This window comes from Herpailurus yagouaroundi, unplaced genomic scaffold (genome assembly GCF_014898765.1).
Source record: "Herpailurus yagouaroundi ecotype Mexico unplaced genomic scaffold, PumYag 142, whole genome shotgun sequence".
NCBI classification, from domain to species: Eukaryota; Metazoa; Chordata; class Mammalia; order Carnivora; family Felidae; genus Herpailurus; species Herpailurus yagouaroundi.
Window position 1 is genome coordinate 60,376,197 of NW_024412397.1, and position 21,714 is coordinate 60,397,910.

At 36.4% G+C, this 21,714-nt stretch overlaps 1 protein-coding gene and 1 long non-coding RNA gene across 3 annotated transcripts in view; one reads left to right on the forward strand and one right to left on the reverse strand.

The window, feature by feature from the left end:
- VAPA (VAMP associated protein A) overlaps nucleotides 1–17,150 on the forward strand; it is a 50,211-nt gene extending 33,061 nt beyond the window's left edge. The window contains exons 5-7 of one of the 2 annotated variants that reach the window (XM_040479413.1): nucleotides 8,001–8,135; nucleotides 13,052–13,225; nucleotides 16,354–17,150. In XM_040479413.1, coding sequence (XP_040335347.1) covers nucleotides 8,001–8,135; nucleotides 13,052–13,225; nucleotides 16,354–16,512 — 468 coding nt within the window. In that variant the 3' untranslated portion in view covers nucleotides 16,513–17,150. The remainder of the gene's footprint in view (nucleotides 1–8,000; nucleotides 8,136–13,051; nucleotides 13,226–16,353) is intronic. The other variant, XM_040479414.1, reaches the window with a different exon arrangement.
- LOC121033193 (uncharacterized) lies at nucleotides 955–20,891 on the reverse strand. The gene is made up of 3 exons (XR_005791765.1): nucleotides 20,786–20,891; nucleotides 6,982–6,985; nucleotides 955–990 (listed from the first exon to the last, which is right to left on the reverse strand). It is a non-coding gene; the product is annotated as an uncharacterized LOC121033193 (long non-coding RNA).
- Nucleotides 20,892–21,714: the final 823 nt, after the last annotated feature.

Here is a 21,714-nt window from a genome sequence, read left to right on the forward strand (position 1 = left end):
TGATCTGGAAGCCATTTGCCCTATTGAAAAGTAAATTCCCAGATTAGATTTATACATGGGCTCAATTATTGGGTACCTCTTTTAGGATAAGCTGAAATGAAAGAGTCCCTGAATGGTAACTAGGTGTCAGTCAAATTATTTGTGTTTTTTAATGCCCTTTTAAAGGCATGTTGAGGTATTTGCCAAAAATAAAAAATGTAAATGCATATATTCTTACTGGAAAGTGGGGGTTCAGTGGCATGTTTATGCTTCCCATTTGTAGTCTACTCTGTCTTTTGCCATGCTGCTAGAAAGCTCATAGCTTGCATAGCTCTTAGTATTGGAACTGAGAAAACGTAAATAGCACATTGTCTGGGTTGACTAATAATATGTTATTTTTTTCCCAGTTTTATTGAGATATAGTTGACATATAGTATTGTACAAGTTCAACGTGTACAACATAATGACTTAACATACATATATTGTGAAATGATTACCGTAATAAGTTTAGTTAACATCCATTATGCCATTTAGATACAAAAAAGGAAAAAAAAATGTTTTTTTCCTTGTGATGAGATCTCTTAGGATTTACTGTCTTAACTTTCAAATATACCATACACCTGCGTTAGGTATAGTCATCATGTTGTGCATTACATCCCCAGGACTTAATTTGTCTCTTAATTGGAAGTATCATACTTTTTGACCACCTTCAACAAGATCCCCCATCTCCCTACCCCCTGCCTCTGGTAACCACAAATGTGATCTCTTTTTCCATAGGTTTTTTTTTTTTTTTTTTTTAATTTTTTTTTCAACGTTTATTTATTTTTGCGACAGAGAGAGACAGAGCATGAATGGGGGAGGGGCAGAGAGAGAGGGAGACACAGAATCGGAAACAGGCTCCAGGCTCTGAGCCATCAGCCCAGAGCCTGACGCGGGGCTCGAACTCACGGACCGCGAGATCGTGACCTGGCTGAAGTCGGACGCTTAACCGACTGCGCCACCCAGGCGCCCCTTGTTTTTGTTTTTTAGATACCACATATAAGTGAGATCAGACAATATTGGTCTTTCTCTGACTTACTTCACTTAGTACAGTGCCCTCAGGGTCCATCCGTGCTGTCACAGATGGCAGGATTTCCTTTTTTGTGACTGAATGGTATTCCATTTTATTCCTCTCCCTCCCTCTCCCCCCATATATATCACAACTGCTCTATTCACTCATCAGCCAGTAGCCATTTAGGTTGTTTTCATGTTTTGACTGTTGTAAATAATATTGCAGTGAACATGGGGATGCCAATATCTCTTTGATGTAGTGTTTTTATTTCCTTCGGATCTGTTCCCCAAAGTAAAACTGAATGGAATAAGGATTGACTTACTTGAAAAGCACACTTGGATATTTCTTCACTTGGAATTGTATGTCAGCTTTTATAATTCCTTAATAAACGTAGTACGAACTGGCTTTTTATCTGGACTTCTGTTATACTCTGTATAGCAGACAGTTTGAGAGGCTAACTGTGAAAAAGGCTGGAATGCAAGTACTTGATATTGTTGATTAAGAGGAAAAAGCCAGACCAGAAGTTGATGGAAGTGATATGGCTATGATAGTAGTGCCTAGCTGTTTCAAGTACCCCATAGAGGAGACTAGTAATCCAAGAAAGTGGTTTTGGATCTGCTAAAGGGCTTGAGTAAGTACTGAGTGGAATTTCTGGAGTCCCATACCGTAGAGCATGAACAGAAATAGTTTGGCCCTGGAACCTTTTCAGAGCAGGTATTATTAGTAACCTAAGGTCTGTTCAGTAATTTCAAAGTACTTCCAGACACTATCTGCCTCTGAGCCTAGATGAACTAGCTGCAGAATGTATTTCTGCTAATAGAACTACTTGGGCTTGTGGTGTAGTTATCACCTATTTAAATGGTAAGGAGTAAGTGTTAAAGGTAATGATTTTTTTAAAACCTTTTATTTGAAAAAACTTCAAACAGTTACAAAGGTACAGTGAGCCCGTTAACCCCTGACCAGCTTTAAGTTACCAGTTTATTGTTAACCTTCTTTTATCTAACCCTCACCACTTTTCATTTCACGTATTAAGACAAACCCATACGTAATATAATTTTGTCTGCAACTATTTTGGTATATATCATTCAAAGGTAACTTTAAAAAAAAGGAAAAATAATTTAATGACTGTACTATTCATCAAGCCTTTAAAATTAGCTTAAGGTATCATTTAATATTGTCAAACTATTCAGGCAGCATTCAAATTTGTCTCACAGATGCCATTTGCTTTGCAGTTTGTTTCAGTTGAGATTCAAATAAAACCTACATACTGCTATTGGATGATATGGGTCCTGAATCTCTTTTAATCTGTAGATTCCCTCTCTGTTTTTCTCTTGCAAATTGTTTGTTGAAGAAGCTGGCTTTGTCTTACAGACTTTTCCCCATAGACTAGATTTTGCTGATTGCATCTTTTTGTGGTGTCGTCTAACTTTTCTTGTTTCGTATATCCTAAAATCAGATCTAGAGGTTTGATCAGATTTTGATTTGTTGTTGCTGGCTGGGGAGAGGCAAGACTGCTTTGTGGGTGTTGATACATTCTCTCAAGGAGGCATATAATGTTGGGTTGTTTTTTGTTAAGTTCACTAACCACTGGTGTGCAGTGTGTGGGTGAGTGGTTCTCAGCCAGGGATAATTGCCCTTGAGGGGACATCTGTCAATCTGGAGACATTTTTGGTTTTCTCAACTAGGCATCTAGTTGGTAGAGGCCAGGGATGCTGCTCAGCTCCTGTGGTGCCTAAGACTGCACTCATAAGGAATTATCTGGCCCCAAACAACAATAAAATCAAAATTGAGAAGCTATAGTTTAGTATATTAATTTATTTAAGATTGCATAATGATATTTTGTCATTCTTCATTTTATTAGTTACATTTGTAGACAGAAATTTGGCTCATCTAATATTTGGTTATTTATTCAATGCTATAGAGTTTGCAAAGGCAAGGGAAATTTCCTGTCTTTCTCTTGAGTTCTGGGTTTTCAAAAAATGAGTTGGTCACAAGCGTCCCTCTGATGTGACTACAATCAGTCAGCCTCCCTTCCTCCTTCTTTCCCTCCCTTTTTCCCTCCCTCTTTACCACATTATTATAAACTCATGGACTTGAACATGTTTGTGTTTCAACTCCTTGCAGTTACTATCAGTATTAATCTCATATGTAGGAGCCTCCTCTTGTTTGTTCCTGAGTCCTTTTACTATAGTTGTCTTTGGGAATTTTTTTTTCTTTTAATTGGAAGTTTTTATTTAAATTTACTAAGTTAACATATATGGTAAAACTGGTTTTAGGTGTAGAATTTAGTGATTCATTACTTACATATAAGACCCAGTGCTCATCACAAAAGTGCCTCCTTAATACCCATCACCCAGAGAATTTTCTTGATGTCTAGTATGGCAAGATATTTCCAGGCCCAGACCTGGAATCATTCCCTTCTTTCACAAGCTCTGAAACTTTTCAGTGGGAGATGGTATTTGAAGACCACAGTCTGGGCACTGGGGTAAAACAATGATTTTTAGTTTTGTCAGACTTTGTGTAAGACCATTCTTTTGGCCAAGATTAGAATGGGAACCTGATTGTCATTTGAAGACACTTCTTTAGATGGTAAAAGTTTAATGTTAAAATCATGTTAGCAGCACATAGGATGAGTGTCTCCTTTTATTTCTTATGGTAGTGATTGGATCTTATGATTGGGATATGTTTTTGGAGATGTAGGATAACTTAAAATGTGCAAAATCCAACCCTGACCCTGGGTACCCAGCAGGTATCCAGTGAATCACGTAAGTTGCAGTTGTCATGTATGGACTCTGTTGGCTTGCTAGCCTTGCTGTCATGATTCCTTGATGGGTATTTTTTTTTTTAATTTTCTTCACATTTATTTACTTTTTTGATAGAGAGAGAGAGAGAGAGAGACAGCACAAGTAGAGTAGGGACAGAGAGAGAGAGAGGGAGACACAGAATCTGAAGCAGGCTCCAGGCTCTGAGCTGTCAGTGCAGAGCCTGACACGGAGCTTGAACTCACAGACTGAGATCATGACCTGAGCCAAAGTTGATACTTAACCGACTGAGCCACCCAGGAGCCCCTGATGGGGATTTTTAAGTGTTCGGAATTCACCTTTCCAGTTTTGCACATAAAATGAGACTTTTAATATTTCAATATATCAGTATTTCAAATTTATACACTTCAAATGTATAAAAAAATTGCATCTATACTATCTAGAGGTGGCCTTAATTGAGTAATGTGCTTGTTTTAAAAAGATGGACTGAAACACAGTTGTTTTATAAGGCAGTATTTCCCAAAGTGTATTGGGTTGAAAGGGTTATGTGGTCCAGTGAATTTGGAAAAATACTACAAGTACTATGTCTCCCAATAAACACATTGCACATATGCATATTAATGGTCCTGAATAAAGGAAATATGTTAATCCAAAATTTGTTTTTTAATGTAATGTAATTCTCATAAATATCGATGTTCTGCAAAATACGCTTTGGAGAAGCACTGATTATTACTGCTTAAATGCATTCTTGTAGTGCTACTAATCTGCAGATGCTACAAGAAATCTTCATTATTGAGAAGGACAACCTGAGAAGCACACCCCCAAGTTCTTTCAGAGTGGTTAGGTGACTTTCTGTCAACTCACCTGTTTAATACTGCTTCTCATCTTTTGTAGAAAATAAGAAGCCTCAAAGTAACCAAACCTGGTATATAGTGTTTGCTTATTTATTATAACTTTATGTATAAAGTTTTTGTTTATTTATTATAACAACTATAATATGTAATATTTAACAATTGAGAAAATCTTATATATGTAAATATATTTATAAATATATATAAATAATATATAAATACATATAAAACACCCTTTTTTTATAGTACTTTATTCATGTTGATAACTGTGTCTTGCCATTTCCAGGTCAGTATTGTCTATAGATGAAGTTTATAAACCTGTTTAAATACCTTAGTATGTTTGACATACTAGCTTCTTTCTAGCATTATAGATAAAGTTACAAAATTACTTAACACCCTTTTTCTGTATATTTACCTTCAGTTTAGCGTGAAGCTTGCTGTTAGGAAATTAGGGCATTCTTCTTATTTTAAATGTTTATTTATTTTGAGAGAGAGAGAGAGAATATGTGCCTGTGCGTGCGAGCAAAGGAGAGGCAGAAAGAGAGGGAAAGAGAGAATCCCAAGCAGTGGGGCTGAGTCCTCCAGACCATGAGATCATGACCTGAGCTAAATCAAGAGTCAGTTGCTTAACTGTCTGAGCCCTGGAAATTAGGGCATTATTCAGTGGTGTTATACTTAGACAAAGTTTGTTAGTTTACTACAAATAAATTGATAAAATGCTATATGAAGCTGAATCCTCACTTTGACAAATTGATTAAAGATGACACTCCCTTATTCAAGGAAAGTACATTTAAAAAATGTTATGAGGGGCGTCTGGGTGTCTCAGTCAGTTGAGCGTCTGGCTTCAGCTCATGTCATGATCTCACAGTTCATGTGTTCGAGTCCCACGTCGGGCTCTGTGCTGGCAGCTCGGAGCCTGGAGCCTGCTTCAGATTCTGTGTCTCCCTCTCTCTCTGCCCCTTCCCTGCTTGCACTCTGTTTCTTTGTCTCTCAAAAATAAATAAACATTAAAAGGTAATGTATATTTTTAAAAGTAGAGTACAAATACATTTTTTAGTTTATAGTTAAGATCACTGTAAATTCCTTGATCATTTGGCCCTTTGTTCTTTTTTAATTTATTAATATGTTATAAAAAGTATGTTAATTTAAGCAGAATTTCAGTTTAGTTTTTAACTAAACTAAGTTGTTGGTGACAACTTCAGGTTTAATATACTTTCTTTAAGGGTGACATATGTACTTTGTATTTAGCCTTATTTACTGGTCAGAGCAGTTGAGATGTATATCCACTTAGTGGTCCCTTACACATTTAAAGCGTTGATCATTGGCATTTTTGATCTTTAGTAGTCAACTCAGAAGAATTTGGTTAGTATCCACAAAGCAGATAACACAGTAGCTGTCAGAGTTGCTGATGCTGTCTTCTCCAAGTTGCTATCCTGTAGATAGCAGGTTTCAAACTCTGATGTTGAGTCAGTGTCTCTTACATTAACCACCCCATCCCACTTTCCCATTGTGCTCCCAGCACCTTACCCATCTTGCTCCCAAAAGGAGTAGATGGGCATTTAATTACATTATGTAAGTGAACCTTACCTGTTTGAGGATCTGGATCTTTTAGGTTTGCTGTTAGTTTTAAGGCATTTACATGTTCTAAGAATAGTGGAAAAGGAAGTGTTACTATTTTGTTGATTTCTTTAGGTTTGTAGGACCTTGATACTGAATATATAAAAAAAAAAAAAGACTGAAGTTCTGTGGTAAGAAAGGTACCGGCTTTAGAAGTGTATAGTGCTTGGGTTCTTGTTTTTAAAATTTTTGTAATTTAAAGAAATCATTTCTTGACAAAACAGTTCTAATTTATTTGAGCCATCATTAGAGTGGGCTTCTTTTTGGGACATAGTTCTTTGATCTGCATCATAGATGGAGTGACCTAGGATTTCAGGAACCTTTTTGTCGTAAATGAAGGTGCTACTAATAATTATTCCAGGACAGCAAGCATTAACTAATACTGTCCTTAAGTGTGCTAAAATTTGTGGTCATCCTAGTTTTAGGGAATGCAGGTCTTTGGATATATTTCAGTAAATTAATGGCAGAAAGTCTTTGAGTTGAGTTGTGTTCAGCACAGGAGCCATTCAGCATGTTCCCTGAGTTGTTGACAGCTGGAGGAGGCAGAGGATACTAAAGTGTTGACTATTTTATATTTTACAAAGTTGGGTTCTTGAATTATTAGCTCTTTTTAGTTATTATCAACTGTGTATTATGAAATCTAGTGTTTATTTAGTGGAAGTGTTTTTTTTCATGATTGAATGTGGTTTTAATTAGCTTGTTATTTGTGATGTTTTATCACCTATCTAATTCTTTGTGTTCAGTTAAAAATTTTTTTGGTTTATTTTGAGGCCTCCAATTATTCTTGATGTTTGCCAGATTTCCTAAATGTATTGCATTTCATTTATGCCCTCCATTTAATATACATTAATGACATATTTTCTAGGAAAAAATATCAGTTTATCTTAATGAAAACTAATGGATTGTCAAGAACAAGGATTTTCTGTGGTCTTCTATATAAAGATATTTTATGATTAAATATACATTGTTTTGTATTGAGACAAAGAACAGATTGGGGACTGCATTATTAAGTGAGATGGAGTTCTCATAGTCCTATACAGTGATCTCTAGATGTCAATAAGTATTATTTATGAGTGTGTTTCAACTTTTTGGTATCATATTATTTTCATCTATATTAAAGGAATTTGAGAAAATAGGAATAAAACTATGGAGATACTGGTAAACCGGAATGTTAGGTGCATCCTTAAGTTTGTTTATTGGTTCTGGGAAGGGTGTGTGTGTGTGTGTGTGTGTGTGTGTGGGTGGGTGTGTGGGTGGGTGTTGAGTACAGGACAAGTTTATAAAATAAATTTTATGAACCTCAAGGGGAAAAATTCATTTAATTTAAAATTGTTCAGGCTGAGTGTCACCAAAGGTAAGAAAATATCAAGTGCTTGTTTTTCAAATATTGACAAGGATTGATTAGCAATGAAAATTAAGAGTGCAAAATTAGAAGGTATTCATTTTAGGACAACATGAGGCGAGCATAAATTGAATAAGGATTATACATTTAATTAGTATAATGCAAATTGATCTTACGTAATTTTCTTTGGGAAATAATATAAAAAGCTAGTTCAGAAACTTTTGTATTTTTTGCTTTAACATAGTTATTATTAGTGTTCTATCTTAATGCATAATATATTTTTATAGAATAAAATGTGAATGTTTTAGAGCCTAATGATTTCTCTGTTAGTCATTCCCAGTACCATGCAGGAGAAGTCAGTTTGTGAATCTGAGAATATGTTTCCCATGCTACCTCAGGGTATAACTCCACCAGGGACTGCTCCGGCTGTCGCTTCAATGAGCAGCATCAACAACACAGTTCCAACACCTGCCAGTTATAATACGAAGAATGACCCCAGGGGACTCAGTGTGTTCAAACAGGAGAAGCAGAAGGTTTGTTTTAGGGAGCTAACAGCTATAGGAGTCTGCTAGTGTTACTGGTTACGTTAATGTAGTTCCCTAGCACATATATGGTATTGAGTGTATTATGTGAAGCAGATAGAATTGACATTTTAGCCATGTTTAAAAATACAATAGAACCACAAATTGCTTGAAAATCATGCACCGAAACTATTCTCTGTTCTAAAAAAGCAAATTGAATACTTAATAAAATCTCAGTAGTGAGCAGGACAAATGGAAGTTGAACATTATTATGAAGTTGGTATAATTTTTTCTTTCATTGAGATTTGGGGCTCATTCTCTAAAAAAGGAGTTAGGAGTTTATTTGAATAGATGAGCAGTAAAGGTAGGAGCTGGCAAATGTTGCTATCCAGGCAAGTATTTTGTCATATATATTTTTAAAAAAGATAAATAAAATTACTATTTTATATTTTGTTATCAAACACGAATAATGGTAACCCCTCTTTAACTGTTATTGTTAGTTATTTACAGTACCCATGGTAGGAGGATTTGTGGTTAAACCCTAAATATCTTAGGTCATAGTTGAACGTGTGTGTTTGTATGTGTGTGTGTGCAGTTAACATTCACTCAAGTAAGATGACAGCACGTCAATAAGATAAATGGTGACTTTGGGTGGTGTAATGGTTGCTATATGATTCTCTTTACCGTTGTTTGCTTGCTAGAAACTTCAGGAACCCCATAGTTTGAACAGGTTGGTTATACTTTGATTTGGCTTTGCAGAGAATATGTATACTAAGGCTTAAAAATTTGATCCTTTATCTAAATGTCTAATACTTTATTGATTTTGTGATTTTAGTTACTTATTTCTGGGAATCATGATTCTACAGAAATAGTAAATTGGTTTTTTAGAGTGAAAATAAGTCTTCAGTAACCTTGTTATTCAAATACTCTCTCTTCCCAGGTTAAGGCCTTAATTATGCCTCTGACAGTTTCATGCCATAGCTGTTAATGTTAGTCTTTTAATTCCCTTTGTGTACATTTATACCCCTTAACTGCTAATACTCCCAAGAACGTAACCCTGTAGTTAAATTCTTTAGCTCCTTTGTCCTTCTCAGGGCTTCACTTGCAAACACCTGTTTTGCCTTCTATTTTACTTTTCCCCTTCTGTTTCCAATCCCTTGCTCTCTTTTTCTGATTACCTCTAACAGGAATAATTTAAAATATTAGAATTGAAATTCTGAAGGTTGTTAAAAAGGAATACGGAAGTGAATTCTATAATACATGGATGGAAAGGGATTAATGCAGAGAGGCTCAATAATCTAAAATAGTGGAAAATGTACAAGATATGGCATAGTTTCTTGTCTTACTTGATACCATGGCCTTGACCTTCCCATTTATTCTAGTTTGCAGTGTTAAATATAATGTTCATATACTTTACTATTCATCAAGTTTCCTAAGAGTCACAGCATGTTGAATCCTTCTAGTGTGCTTGTTTCATGGTTCTCAGAGCAACCAGTCTCCTCTTTCTGGACCAGTTTCTGAAGCAACTCTCAAGGAATGAGCTGTTTTCCTGGAGCCAAACCTCACTAATGGAGCTCCTGAACGGAAGTATATACTTAAAGTCCCAGCAGCCTTAGTGTTCCCATCAGGCTCGTCAGATGGTTGCTACATGAATGACTCAGCCCCCTGCCCAACTCCCTGTCTTTTTTTTTTTTTTTTTTAAACTCCCAATTAAGTTAGGTTATATATGCTTATACTTTAAATATACACAAATAAATTAGATTTCATTGCATCTGCTACGTATGTTGACTGGTTTGTAGGGGGCCTAAATAATAGTATCTGGTGGAAGTGTACTCCAAGTAACTTGTTTTATGTCTTACTTGATTCACTGTTGAAAATGTGTTTAAGCTTCACTGTATCCTTTGTGTTGTATATGTTTATGCTCCACAAATTGGTTATGACATTTTCCTTTTGTTATAAAAGCAGTATAACATTAAGAAAAATTGCAGTGAAAAAGAAAAATCAAATTCTACCAACCATGAGAGATATTTGTTGACATGTTATTTAAAATGCTGGAGAGAGGGAAGCTACCCATCAAATGTGTAACAAGAGTGAGATGTTTATTTATTTATTTTTTGAGAGAGTGTGCACACATGTACACACAAGCCGGGGAGGGGCAGAGGGAAAGACAGAATATCAAGCCGGCCCCACACTGAGCATGGAGCTCCATGGGCTCCATTTCATGACCTTGAGATAGTGACCTGAGCTGAACTCAAGAGTTGGAGGCTTAACTGACTGAACCACCCAGGCATCCTAAGTAATTTTAGTTAGGCAGAGAATAGAGTAATTAATTTCACCATGTCATTTAAAATGATAAAACATATACATATAAATGGATAACGATAAAAATGTTATAGTGCATGCTGGTTTTATAAAATGTGCATATGAGAAAATATTGGAAGATACTATTTGAATTTTTTTTTTTAACATTTATTTATTTTTGAGAGACAGAGACAGAGCACGAGCAGGGGAGGGGCAGAGAGAGAGAGAGGGAGACACAGAATCCGAAGCAGGCTGCAGGCTCTGAGCAAGCTGTCAGCACAGAACCTGATGTGGGGCTCAAACCCATGAACTGTGAGGTCATGACCTGAGCTGAAGTCGGATCCTCAACTGACTGAGCCACCCAGGCGCCCCTGGAAGATACTATTTAAATAATAGTTGGGCTGAGTTGATGAGATTGGTAGTTTCCTCTCCTTCCCTGTCATAATTCTAAATTTTCTGGAATTTAAAGAATTTATTTAAAAATAAAAAAGCCAGTTGTGAAGATTTTGAGGATTCTACATTTTAATTTTTTTCTCTTATTGGCCTCATGTATCTCCTCTTAATTTTTAGTCAACATTCTGGTATGAGTCTATTTTTTTCCAAATTCTTAGAACCTGAGGTTTCTTTAGTTGCCGTAGTATTGACTGTTGGTTTCATCTTTATAGAGGAAGGCAGTGAACTGCCCTTATTTTCAGAATTTGGACTTGTTCTAGGTTGGAATTGGAGCATACTTGAAAAGTCATTTTGAAATGAATTCTAATTACTGTTAAGGGAAAGAGTAAGAAGATTGGTGGAGAGAAGATAGATCTGATACAGATTTTTAATAATAGAGAGGGACAAGGGAGGATAGGGTGAAGAACAAGAAAGCTAGCAAGAGAAAAACTCAGAGGAGGAAATTGGAAGTAGGCTTCTTAGAAACCCATCACAGCCTGAGAAGTTTCTGAAGGAAAATATAAAACTCTTTGAGTGTTGACGGGTCAGATAATGTGGTGTTGTACATTGGAACCTCATTATAACATTATTAATTTTTTTTTTTTTATTTATTTTTTTTCAACGTTTGTTTATTTTTGGGACAGAGAGAGACAGAGCATGAACGGGGGAGGGGCAGAGAGAGAGGGAGACACAGAATCAGAAACAGGCTCCAGGCTCCGAGCCATCAGCCCAGAGCCTGACGCGGGGCTCGAACTCACGGACCGCGAGATCGTGACCTGGCTGAAGTCGGACGCTTAACCGACTGCGCCACCCAGGCGCCCCTAACATTATTAATTTTTAATGGATTTAGGGATAGTGATCAAATCACATTCCCTTCATAAGAAATACTAGTTTTGCCCCTTGAACAAACAACTATTTACATTTAATATAAATTTGGAACCTGGGATGGTGTGATAGGTGTATAACCTATAATTAAATCTTAGGACTGTGGAATGCCATAAAGTTGAAGTGTGTTTTTAGAGCTTATATCTGAATAAAACAATTTTTAAAATCTAACATGTTAAATTTCTAGCAAGTAAAATTTTAGTTAAGGAGATGATTCATTGCACTAATAACTGTTAAGATGTGTGTGTGATGGTATACATGACATAAGGGCAAAGGATATTGAGGCACGTTAGACCGCAGGCTCAGGAACGCTTAGTTAATTAGGCACTGCCCTAGATGTTTACCTGTATTGGGTAAGCTGGTAAGAATGACAGTTTTGGGGGGGCGCTCTGGGCTGATGGCTCAGAGCCTGGAGCCTGTTTCCGATTCTGTGTCTCCCTCTCTCTCTGCCCCTCCCCCGTTCATGCTCTGTCTCTGTCCCAAAAATAAATAAACGTTGAAAAAAAAAATTAAGAATGACAGTTTTGGGGCTCACAGTTTTAAAGCTGTCTGAGTGCTATGGTGATTCCATATTAAGTTTCATGAGTTAAAGCAAACAGTGTTCAAAATGATTTGAAAGAATCATTTACGTTTAACTCCCCTTCTCTTTTTTTCCCCAGGATATGTTTGTGTTCATTATCTCCCCTCTAGTGTTTATATCCTTCAGTTATTTTTCCCATTAATAGAAGTTAGGTTTTCTTTTAAATGTTTTTCTTAGGTAGTCTCCTAATTTTATTGGAATTATTACGATAATGTCCCCCCCGGAATGGCATTTGAATTGCAGAATCAGAGCACTAAAAATGACCTTCATATTTGGATTTTGGTTGGCGTCAGTCAGCATACTTTCATTGAATAACCACTCTTGGCCAAAGTGCTGGGTTTAGGGGTAAATGCAGAGAGAAATGATTCTTGCTCTCCTAGCCTTTGAAATGTTGTAGGAAAGAACATCAAAAATACATTATTATAATATATGATAAGTGCTATGGTAGAGGTAAGTGCAGGGGGTTTGGGGACTAGAGGAGGGAGTGGGCTGCTTATTTTGACTTCTCTAACTGCCGACCTTTATTGATTTAGTCCTTCTAAAAATTGTTCACAGATGACTGTAATGTTTGGAATTAAAAAAAATTTTGTATTAATGGAATCACAACCTCAAAAATTTGCATTTAAATAATTTTTTTGAAAAAGTGTGGAGTTTCAACTTGTATTTATTTGTTAAAAATCTCTAAGGAGATTTGGTTAGTTAAAAAAGTCCCACTGTCTTTGTAATACAGAATGATCTGGAACCCAGCAAAACTGTTCCACTGAATGCCTCTAAACAAGATGGACCCATGCCAAAACCGCATAGTGTTTCACTCAATGATACTGAAACAAGGAAACTCATGGAAGAATGTAAAAGACTTCAGGGAGAAATGATGAAACTATCAGAAGAAAATCGACACCTGAGAGTAAGTTGCTTTTTGAAAATAAGTTGGGTTAAATGAAGGCATAGGATATGTGAATATTATTAGGTCATTTTATCTGTCCGTTTTTAAACTTATCTTTGGTCAGTTCTTTTTTTTCCAATTTGATTATGTCTTTGCTTCCTACTCTGGCCTCTTTTACAGTTTTACCATGGCTTCTCATTGCCTGCAGGTTCCTTCCCTACTAGATGTCTTAGTTATTTGTGATCTGGCCTGTGGCATTAAGCTTCCTCTCTTGTTAGTAACTTCCTTCACATACGGCCTAGTCATGTGAAGCGCCTGAAATGGTGCTGCCCCACAAAGTAGGGACATAGGAGGCTGTTCAGCACTTGAAATGGGGTTTGAATTGACACACGTTGGGAGTGTAAAATACTCCTTGATTTATTCGACTTAGTACAGAAAAGTAAAATAGATCTTTTTTATATTGTTATTTATTGAAATAGTATTTTGGTTATATGGGATTGAATAAAATGGAGTATATTGGATTGAATTTTGGTTCTGTTGGATTGCATTTTATTATTAAAATTCATGTAACCATTTTCTTTTTACCTTTTCAACGTGTTGTTAGAAAATGTAAAAGTATGTAAGTGGCCCACATTTGAAGCTCAGATTATGTTTGTATTGGACAGCGTTGGACTAGAGTATCCTGAAGAAGCCTCTCTGATTATGATCTCTTTTTTGCTTTCTCAAATTTTTCCTTCTGACTGGAATGCCCTGAAATCCTGTTCTGCCCTGACCAGCATTTTCATACACGTGCTCTTGTCTTTTGGTACTCGGTTCTTGTCATCTTTTCAGTATAACCTTTTCTAGGACTTTCTTCCCCTTAGAAGACAAGAAACACGGTTTTGGAATGCTGTCTCCTTTGTTTCCCTGAAGACTCTGTCAAGTTACTGTTCCTGTTTGTCGGAGGTCTTTCTCCCTCTAGTGGGCGGTAGTGCTTTTGGGGGCAAGGACTGTACTCATTCATCTTTGCATTCATAGAACATGCATACAGTAGCCCTTCATATATATGAATAAATGGATGAACTGGTGAATGAGGACTAATTTGAATATGTGTGGAGTGTATTAATAATACGCCTTTGAAAAATAATTACTTATTTCAAGACCTGAATACTTTTAAATTACCTTTTTAGGCTTTGAAGCTTTTTGTATCAAAAGTAGATGATACAAAAATGTATAGAAGTAATAAATAAGCTAAATGAAGGGACTTAATCTACATTTGATTATTCCATCTGTTAGATGTATATAGAACTATATGTACTCTGGATCAGAAGCACTGTATCTTGAATTGATCTGTGCTGAAATAATTGTCTATCTCTTCCTGTTTCACAGTACCCCTCAGGGGCCCCCAGCACCTCTCTGGATAGTGGGAAGATTATCTTCATTTCACACCTAGATCTACACACCATAGATTTTTAAGGATGCTGTTTTCGTTACCTTTATTTTATCTGCCATGACTTCCGTGGCACAGTTCTCTTCTTTGATGAAAGATGTGCTCCTTAGCATACTCAGTACATTTGTTCCTCTCTTTGCGGGAGGGGAGAAGTGGAAATAGTAAGAATAGCATAAGTAGGGCAGGGCTGGAAAATAGGAAGAGTGGACGGGGAGAGAGGTGAGTGAGATTTGGGTGCTGGTCTCTTTTTATAGGCTGATGTTCTGTAGGAGATGTTATTTGAAAAAGCATTCTGCTGTTTAAAAGGTGAAACAAAAGAACTTGAAGACCATTGGCTTATAGAATCAGTTACAGGCCCTTTAACATTTCATACATAAGGCCCATGATAATTTGTTGGCAGATTAACTTTCTTGAACATGTCTGATCACTGTTCCTTTTTATCTCTCTAGGCCTATGGTTCTTAATCCAGGCTGTGCATCTGAATCTCTTAGCGCTTTTTAAACATACGTATGTCTAGGCCCTCCCCAGACCTAGGAAATCAGAATCACTAGGAGGATTCTCTAAAGTTCATGCCAGGTTTGAGAATCATTGTTCTCTTCACACAGGACTAATGAACATAAGACTAAAAAAAAATCCCACAAACCCTCAGAGAATCTACTAATTGCCCGTAAAACAGTATATGAGATGAGGTGGACTCTTTTACTTGGTATTAGTAAGCATACTAGAGGAATCAATGTGAGAAAAGAAAAATTAGCTTGCACTAAGGAAGTAAAAATCTGCCCTGTCATTCATCTGGCTGGGATGATGGACACAGATAAAGTCAGTTGCCTAGGTAACAGGTATCAGTATTTTTCCCAAGGTCACACTGTGGCCGGTAAAGGGTCCTCCTAACAACTTCCTACTTTGAGTGACTTCTGCTTTCTTACTGAGAAACCTTGTCCCCTAAAATCATACTGTCAGAAAACATGGCTGTGTGAAATCATACCAGTAAGAACCAAGCGACCCACTCTTGTCTAGAGGATCTGAGTCACTTTGACACAGAGAAGCAGCCTTTCTCTCCAGATCTAGGGGCACGGTGTCAAAAGAGGGGGTGGGTTCTGTGTACAACATTCCGTAGCTGTTGTAGTTTGTTGTTTCCGAGGAAGCAGGATTTGGTATCTCCTTTGTAGTCATGACCCAGTGCTGACACAGGGGCCTCCTGCTTTGAGTTTATCAAAACACTTGTTACTTAAGTTTTATCCTGAAATTCCCTCTTCCTCCAAATCTTGTAAAATCCTGCCTTTTCTTTTTGGCCAGATAGTCCCTGTGCCTCTGCCGTGTGGATGCCCTGGTTGCAGTGTGTCCATAAACCTGTCACACCACAGCTTTGTTCCTGGTGGTCTTTGGTAACCAGTGTAAAAATACTATGGGCCACCACCCAAATCAGTGCATGCACAGAACTCTTCCTTACTTGTATTAGTACATTTTAGCAGGGTGTTTTCCTTCTGTATAAATATAGCTGTACCTGATTTTTCAGTTTGTTAGGAGTACAATTTTCAGCTCTGGTTTTTCAAATCACCCTAGAAAGTCTTCTTAATGCTGGTTAGTGTGGTTAATCCCTATTCCCATCCCAGCCATGTGCACACTGATCTGCTTTCTGCCCATAGATTTTTAGTTCGGCAGTTTTACCGTGTGCATACTTGTTTTTAAAACCTCTTTTTGTGCGTATGTTTTTTTCTAGGATGAAGGCTTAAGGCTCAGAAAGGTAGCACATTCGGATAAACCTGGATCCACCTCAGCTGCATCCTTCAGAGATAATGTCGCCAGTCCTCTTCCTTCCCTTCTTGTCGTAATTGCAGCCATTTTCATCGGGTTCTTTCTAGGGAAGTTCATCTTGTAGAGTGAAGCATGCAGAGTGCTATTTCTTTTTTTTTTCTCTTGACCAGAAAAAGATTTGTTTACCTACCATTTCACTGGTAGTATGGCCCACGGTGACCATTTTTTTTTTTTTTTTTTTTTTTTTTTTTTTTTTTTGTGTATACAGCGTCATATAGGCTTTGCCTTTAATGATCTCTTACGGTTAGAAAACACAATAAAACAAACTGTTCGGCTCCTGGACAAATTGTATATTACCAGATCATCACTAGCAGATGTCAGTTGCACATTCAGTCCTTTATGAAATTCATAAATAAAGAATTGTTCTTTCTTTGTGGTTTTAATAAGAGTTCAAGAATTGTTCAGAGTCTTGTAAATGTTATTTTAATAATCCCTTTAAATTTTATCTGTTGCTGTTACCTCTTGAAATATGATTTATTTAGATTGCTAATCCCACTCATTCAGGAAATGCCAAGAGGTATTCTGTGGGGAAATGGTGCCTCTTACAGTGTAAATTTTCTCCTTTACCTTTGCTAATATCATGGCAGAATTTTTCTTATCCCTTGTGAGGCAGTTGTTGACTGAGTTTTTCATCCTTACAATCCTGTCCCATGGTATTTAACATAAAAAAAAATAAAACTGTTAACAGATTCTTGCTCGATAGCTTGTTTGTGTGTCGTGTCATTAGGTGGGGATACCAGGGAGTCCACTGTGTGGTAATTTGAAGTTTATGATGCATAATTTTATCTTGTATTGAAACCCTTTCATATATTAACAGTATTTGTAGTTAAAAGTCCTCATTCTGTTAAGGAAAGGAATTGATAACATTTCAAGCTACTTTTGGTATTTTGGAAGATTACAGTCAGTTTGTCTTCAAGATAATATAAAATAAGGAAACCCATGAGAATAAAAATACTGTAATTTTAGTCAGTTTATATGTATGTGCCTTGTGGCTCTGTTGCATTTGATTTATCCCATTCTTAACAGTTTCTTCTAGTGTCTTCTCAAGGAAGACTAATTCTTCGTGGTTCTCGTCAAGTGCTTTTTAACCAGCCTAATAATTACTTTTATTTTAGGACATTTCATAGTAATAGTTAAAAGTAGCTGTTTTTCCTGTCCAGTCTGACATCAAGAGGAAATTTCTGTTACGGAAATTTGGAATTACTAAGCAAGCCTTGGGAATTTTCTTTGTGGAAAATGACTTTATCCTTTGCAAATCTACCTGTCAATGTGAAACACATTTTCAGTATAAATATGCATTTTAAGGTATGATACTTTCATGCACTTAGTCTTACGTATTCATTAATTTCACTTGTGCTAGCATAGAAAACTTTGGAACCAGAGACAGTATATTTGGGTTTTCTACTGAGTGCAGTCTGTCACGAGTGAGTCTTGATTCTTGCAAATATGTGTTAGTTTTGTAAAAGATGCACTTCTTTCTGAAAGGGCAATTGGACTTTGGGACTTGATGTGGTACAATGAAGTATGTTAGGCTCAGGTCTGTGTCTACATTTTATAAACGAGTGAAATGTTCCCTTGAAGTATTTTGGTTGGCCTTTTCATTTCAAGTATGTTTTGAATTTGTCAGGTCACATGTATTGTGTCATTGTGCTCTGTGGTATCTTTTAGAAAACCTCTTGCTTGTGTGCAAAAGTTACTAAAAACACAAGTAATGCCTGTCCATCACTAGCATGCTACTACAGGTAATGTTTCCATTGTTGTTCCAACCCTTTATAGTCACTGTAAAATTTCCCTCCCTTTCTGATAACTGGAAAAGCATGCTCACGAAACGTGTTGCATTTTGTCCCATACATGCAGAATCCGTACTTCCATGGCTTAAAGCTCTCTATGTAATCAGCATTATTGGTGATAAGTACCAAGCTTAATATTTCATAGGTATAATTTTTTTTAAAATTTAAGTTCTCAAAAATTTAGCAAAATCGCGTTTTATGGGAATACTTCTTAGAACTCATTTATTTCAGCCCCTTTGTTTTATAGTCATGGAATCTGAGGCCTTTCTGAGAATCCAGGGAACTTGTCCTGTGTCTCACATGTAGGTAGAGGCAGGCTGGAACTAGAAATCTGCTCTCCTGACTCTAGTGTCTTTTCTGGTAACTTTGCAGAAAGAAATTTGTCCTAATTTGACATGACTGAAATTACAAACATAAGATGCTATTTGATAAACATATGTGAAATTTCCCATCATAAGATTGTATTCCAGGCTTCTGTTGAATAGTCTCATGTATATGTTTGGTTTTAGTGTTTTGGTTAGAAATCCCCCCCCCCCGGAATGAATACTGTGAAATAGAATGTATTTTTAGATAGGCATTTTACAGAAGGCATTCTGCAAAGGTTGATTCTGGGGTAGATTGTAGTCTGGGCAGCATCTGCAAAATAAAGTATACATGGGCTTTTTAACTGCTTTACATGTCGGGAGATGCTCTCGTTGTATAGAAGACTTAATTTCTACTCTTTTTAATTGCTGTATCAAATGTGATCAGATTATTTTACTACCAACAGTTACTTTGAAAGACTCCAACTGTATTAATTGACTGATAATATATAGATTAAATTGTTTGTCTTCACTCCTTACATGTTTAGAAATTTTTGCTTTGTCTGCCTGCTTGCTTGTGTATGTAAGCATGAGGGAAATCTGTTGCTAATATTGAAATCACAATCAAGTAACTAAGGCCTTAAGTTCATATGTGACGCTAAATGCACTACCTTATTTCATTCTTTCTATAACTAATGTACCTTAACTCTGCCCGTTCTTGTATTTACAAGAAACATATTTAAGAATTGTATTCTGAGTGTGTGGTTTGTTACCTCTAAAAAAAAAAAAAGCGATGACACTTGGAAAAAAAGTATGTGTTAATTTCAAAAAAAAAAAAAAAAATTCTGGTCAAACAAAGTATTTTTACTTTCTCCTTCAAGTATCTTAACTAAGAAGTTCTCTTAAAACTGATACTATCTGCTTTGGGGATGTCTTTTGGATTTTAATCATTCAAAATACACCACATTGAAAACCAAGTTTTATCAAGAGAAACACAAAGTTCTTACCAGGGTACTTTGAAAACATTCAAGTGATGATTTTCCTAGAGCTTTGCACATTCCTATTCATTGACTTTGGTGTGTGCATAGATTTTTAAAAATTAACCTTTATGAGAGGGAAAGATCAATGTTTACCGTGTGGAAAAAACAACCAACTAAGAAGGTAAATGATCTTTATTTTCTAGCTTTCAAAAGAACTCAAACTATTGCGTGAATAAATAAATTGTTTAAAGACGGGGTGAAGTGTCGTTTTCCTTTCCAAGAAACAAAAGAAAAAAAAGGGAATTTGATTTCAACAGATTATGATGGTTTGTATGTGTATGTTCTGTTACATAGTAATAGTCGGTCTCTCACTGGCACTTGAGTTCTGATGGCATATCGTCTTTTGCTTAATGACCTAGAGGTAAAGTACTTTTTAGTGGGAAGTGGGAACAGCTGGGTTTTTCAATTCTATGTTTGATAGCCCGCTGTTATTAGAAGCCATGCTCCTGGAGAGTTCTGTGCAGGAACAGTGGCCTCTTGGGATTGCTCAGCCTGATGGAGGTTGGTGTGAAGAAGTTTGAACATCTATCCTTAAAAAAAGGAAATTTTATCTTCCTACGTTTCTGACTATAGAAATAATATATTCATTTTAGGGAATTTGGAAAATAAATTGTAAAAAGGTAAAAAGTCATGGCAAATCTTGCCATCCAGCAGCATCGATTTGTGTGAACATTTATTTCCCTGTAGTATTAATTAAGCCCTTTAGGCATAATCATCATACATACAACTTTGTATCCCATACTTTCCCTCAATCATTTCTCTGTAGTGTATTGAAAACCAAGTAGAAGTGATTGCAAAATTGCTTTATGTTTACAATCACGTTCTTGGCCATAAGGTTATGAACATTTTATGTATGATGGAAAGCTTGATTGGTCAGGTGGGTTCCCTTTCTAGTTAGGCACATCCTCCTACTTACCTCATTTCTTTTGTTGTAGAACTCGGTTTCTTATTTGCCAGTTCCTTTGTATTAACACCCATCTTGAAAGAAGGTGCAGGGAACTGTTAAGAGAACTATTCATTCTGTTTTTAGCATTGGTATTCAGCTCCAGTAGTACATTAACTCATGTGAGAAGCTTAAGAAAATAAAGATACTGATGCTTGAACAGTACGTCCAGTGATAGATAATTGGCCTGGAGTGGTGACCTGGCATGGTCATTTGTTTTTAGCTCTAGTCATTTTAATCTGCAACCAGACAACTGCTTTACATAGGCTTTTAAATGCCAAAACCAGATACAAATTAAGTTTATGTGAGACTTAAGTCTTACAGTATGGGGAAATTGCATTTTCAGCATTCTTTGTATATTAATCTTAAAAAAGTAAGTTGCAGGAGTCACCTTTAGGTATTGCTTAATTCCAGAGCTATGTGTAAAAGTTAAGATTGTTAAAACACAAGCAAATAAATGTTTTGTAGATAAATGGGAGCCATCTGCAAAAGTGAGAAATTTTATGGGATTCACTTTTAATTACCACTTTGCTGACAACCCAAGTGATTATCTTTACTCACCTGAGAAATTTATTTTGCCTGTCAGATATTTCTCAAAGCATGAGATGGTTTTCAAGGTTCCTACAAGTATGTGCCAGGTATTTTATGTCAACTCATTTAATTGTCACTCAGATCCTTATTAGTGTGTTAAAGAAGGGTTATGTAACCAAGGCTGGAGTGGTCCTTTAAGATTTAACCATTATAGCCGTGCCTGGGTGTCTCAGTCGGTTAAGCGCCCCAACTTTGGCTTAGGTTGTGATCTCGTGGTCCATGGGGTTTGAACCCCACGTTGGGCTCTGTGCTGACAGCTCAGAGCCTGAAGCCTGCCTTTGGATTCTGTGTCTCCCTCTCTCTCTGCCCCTCCTCTGCTCATGCTCTGTTTCTCTCTCTCAAAAATAAACATTAAAAAAAAAAAAAAAGGTTTAATCATTAAAGTATCTGAATTTTGACATCATGGTGTAAATTCTTAATACTGTTCTACAAGGAACAAAGGGTGCCAAGTAATGCAGATATTGAGGAAAAATACACATTTTTTTGAGGGAGAGAAGTTACACCTAAATTCTAAGAAAGTGTTACGGAGAGTTGAAATTGTAAATGATTGAAAACTACTTTACATACCTGAGCAATAAGAATTCCTCATTTTAGTACTTT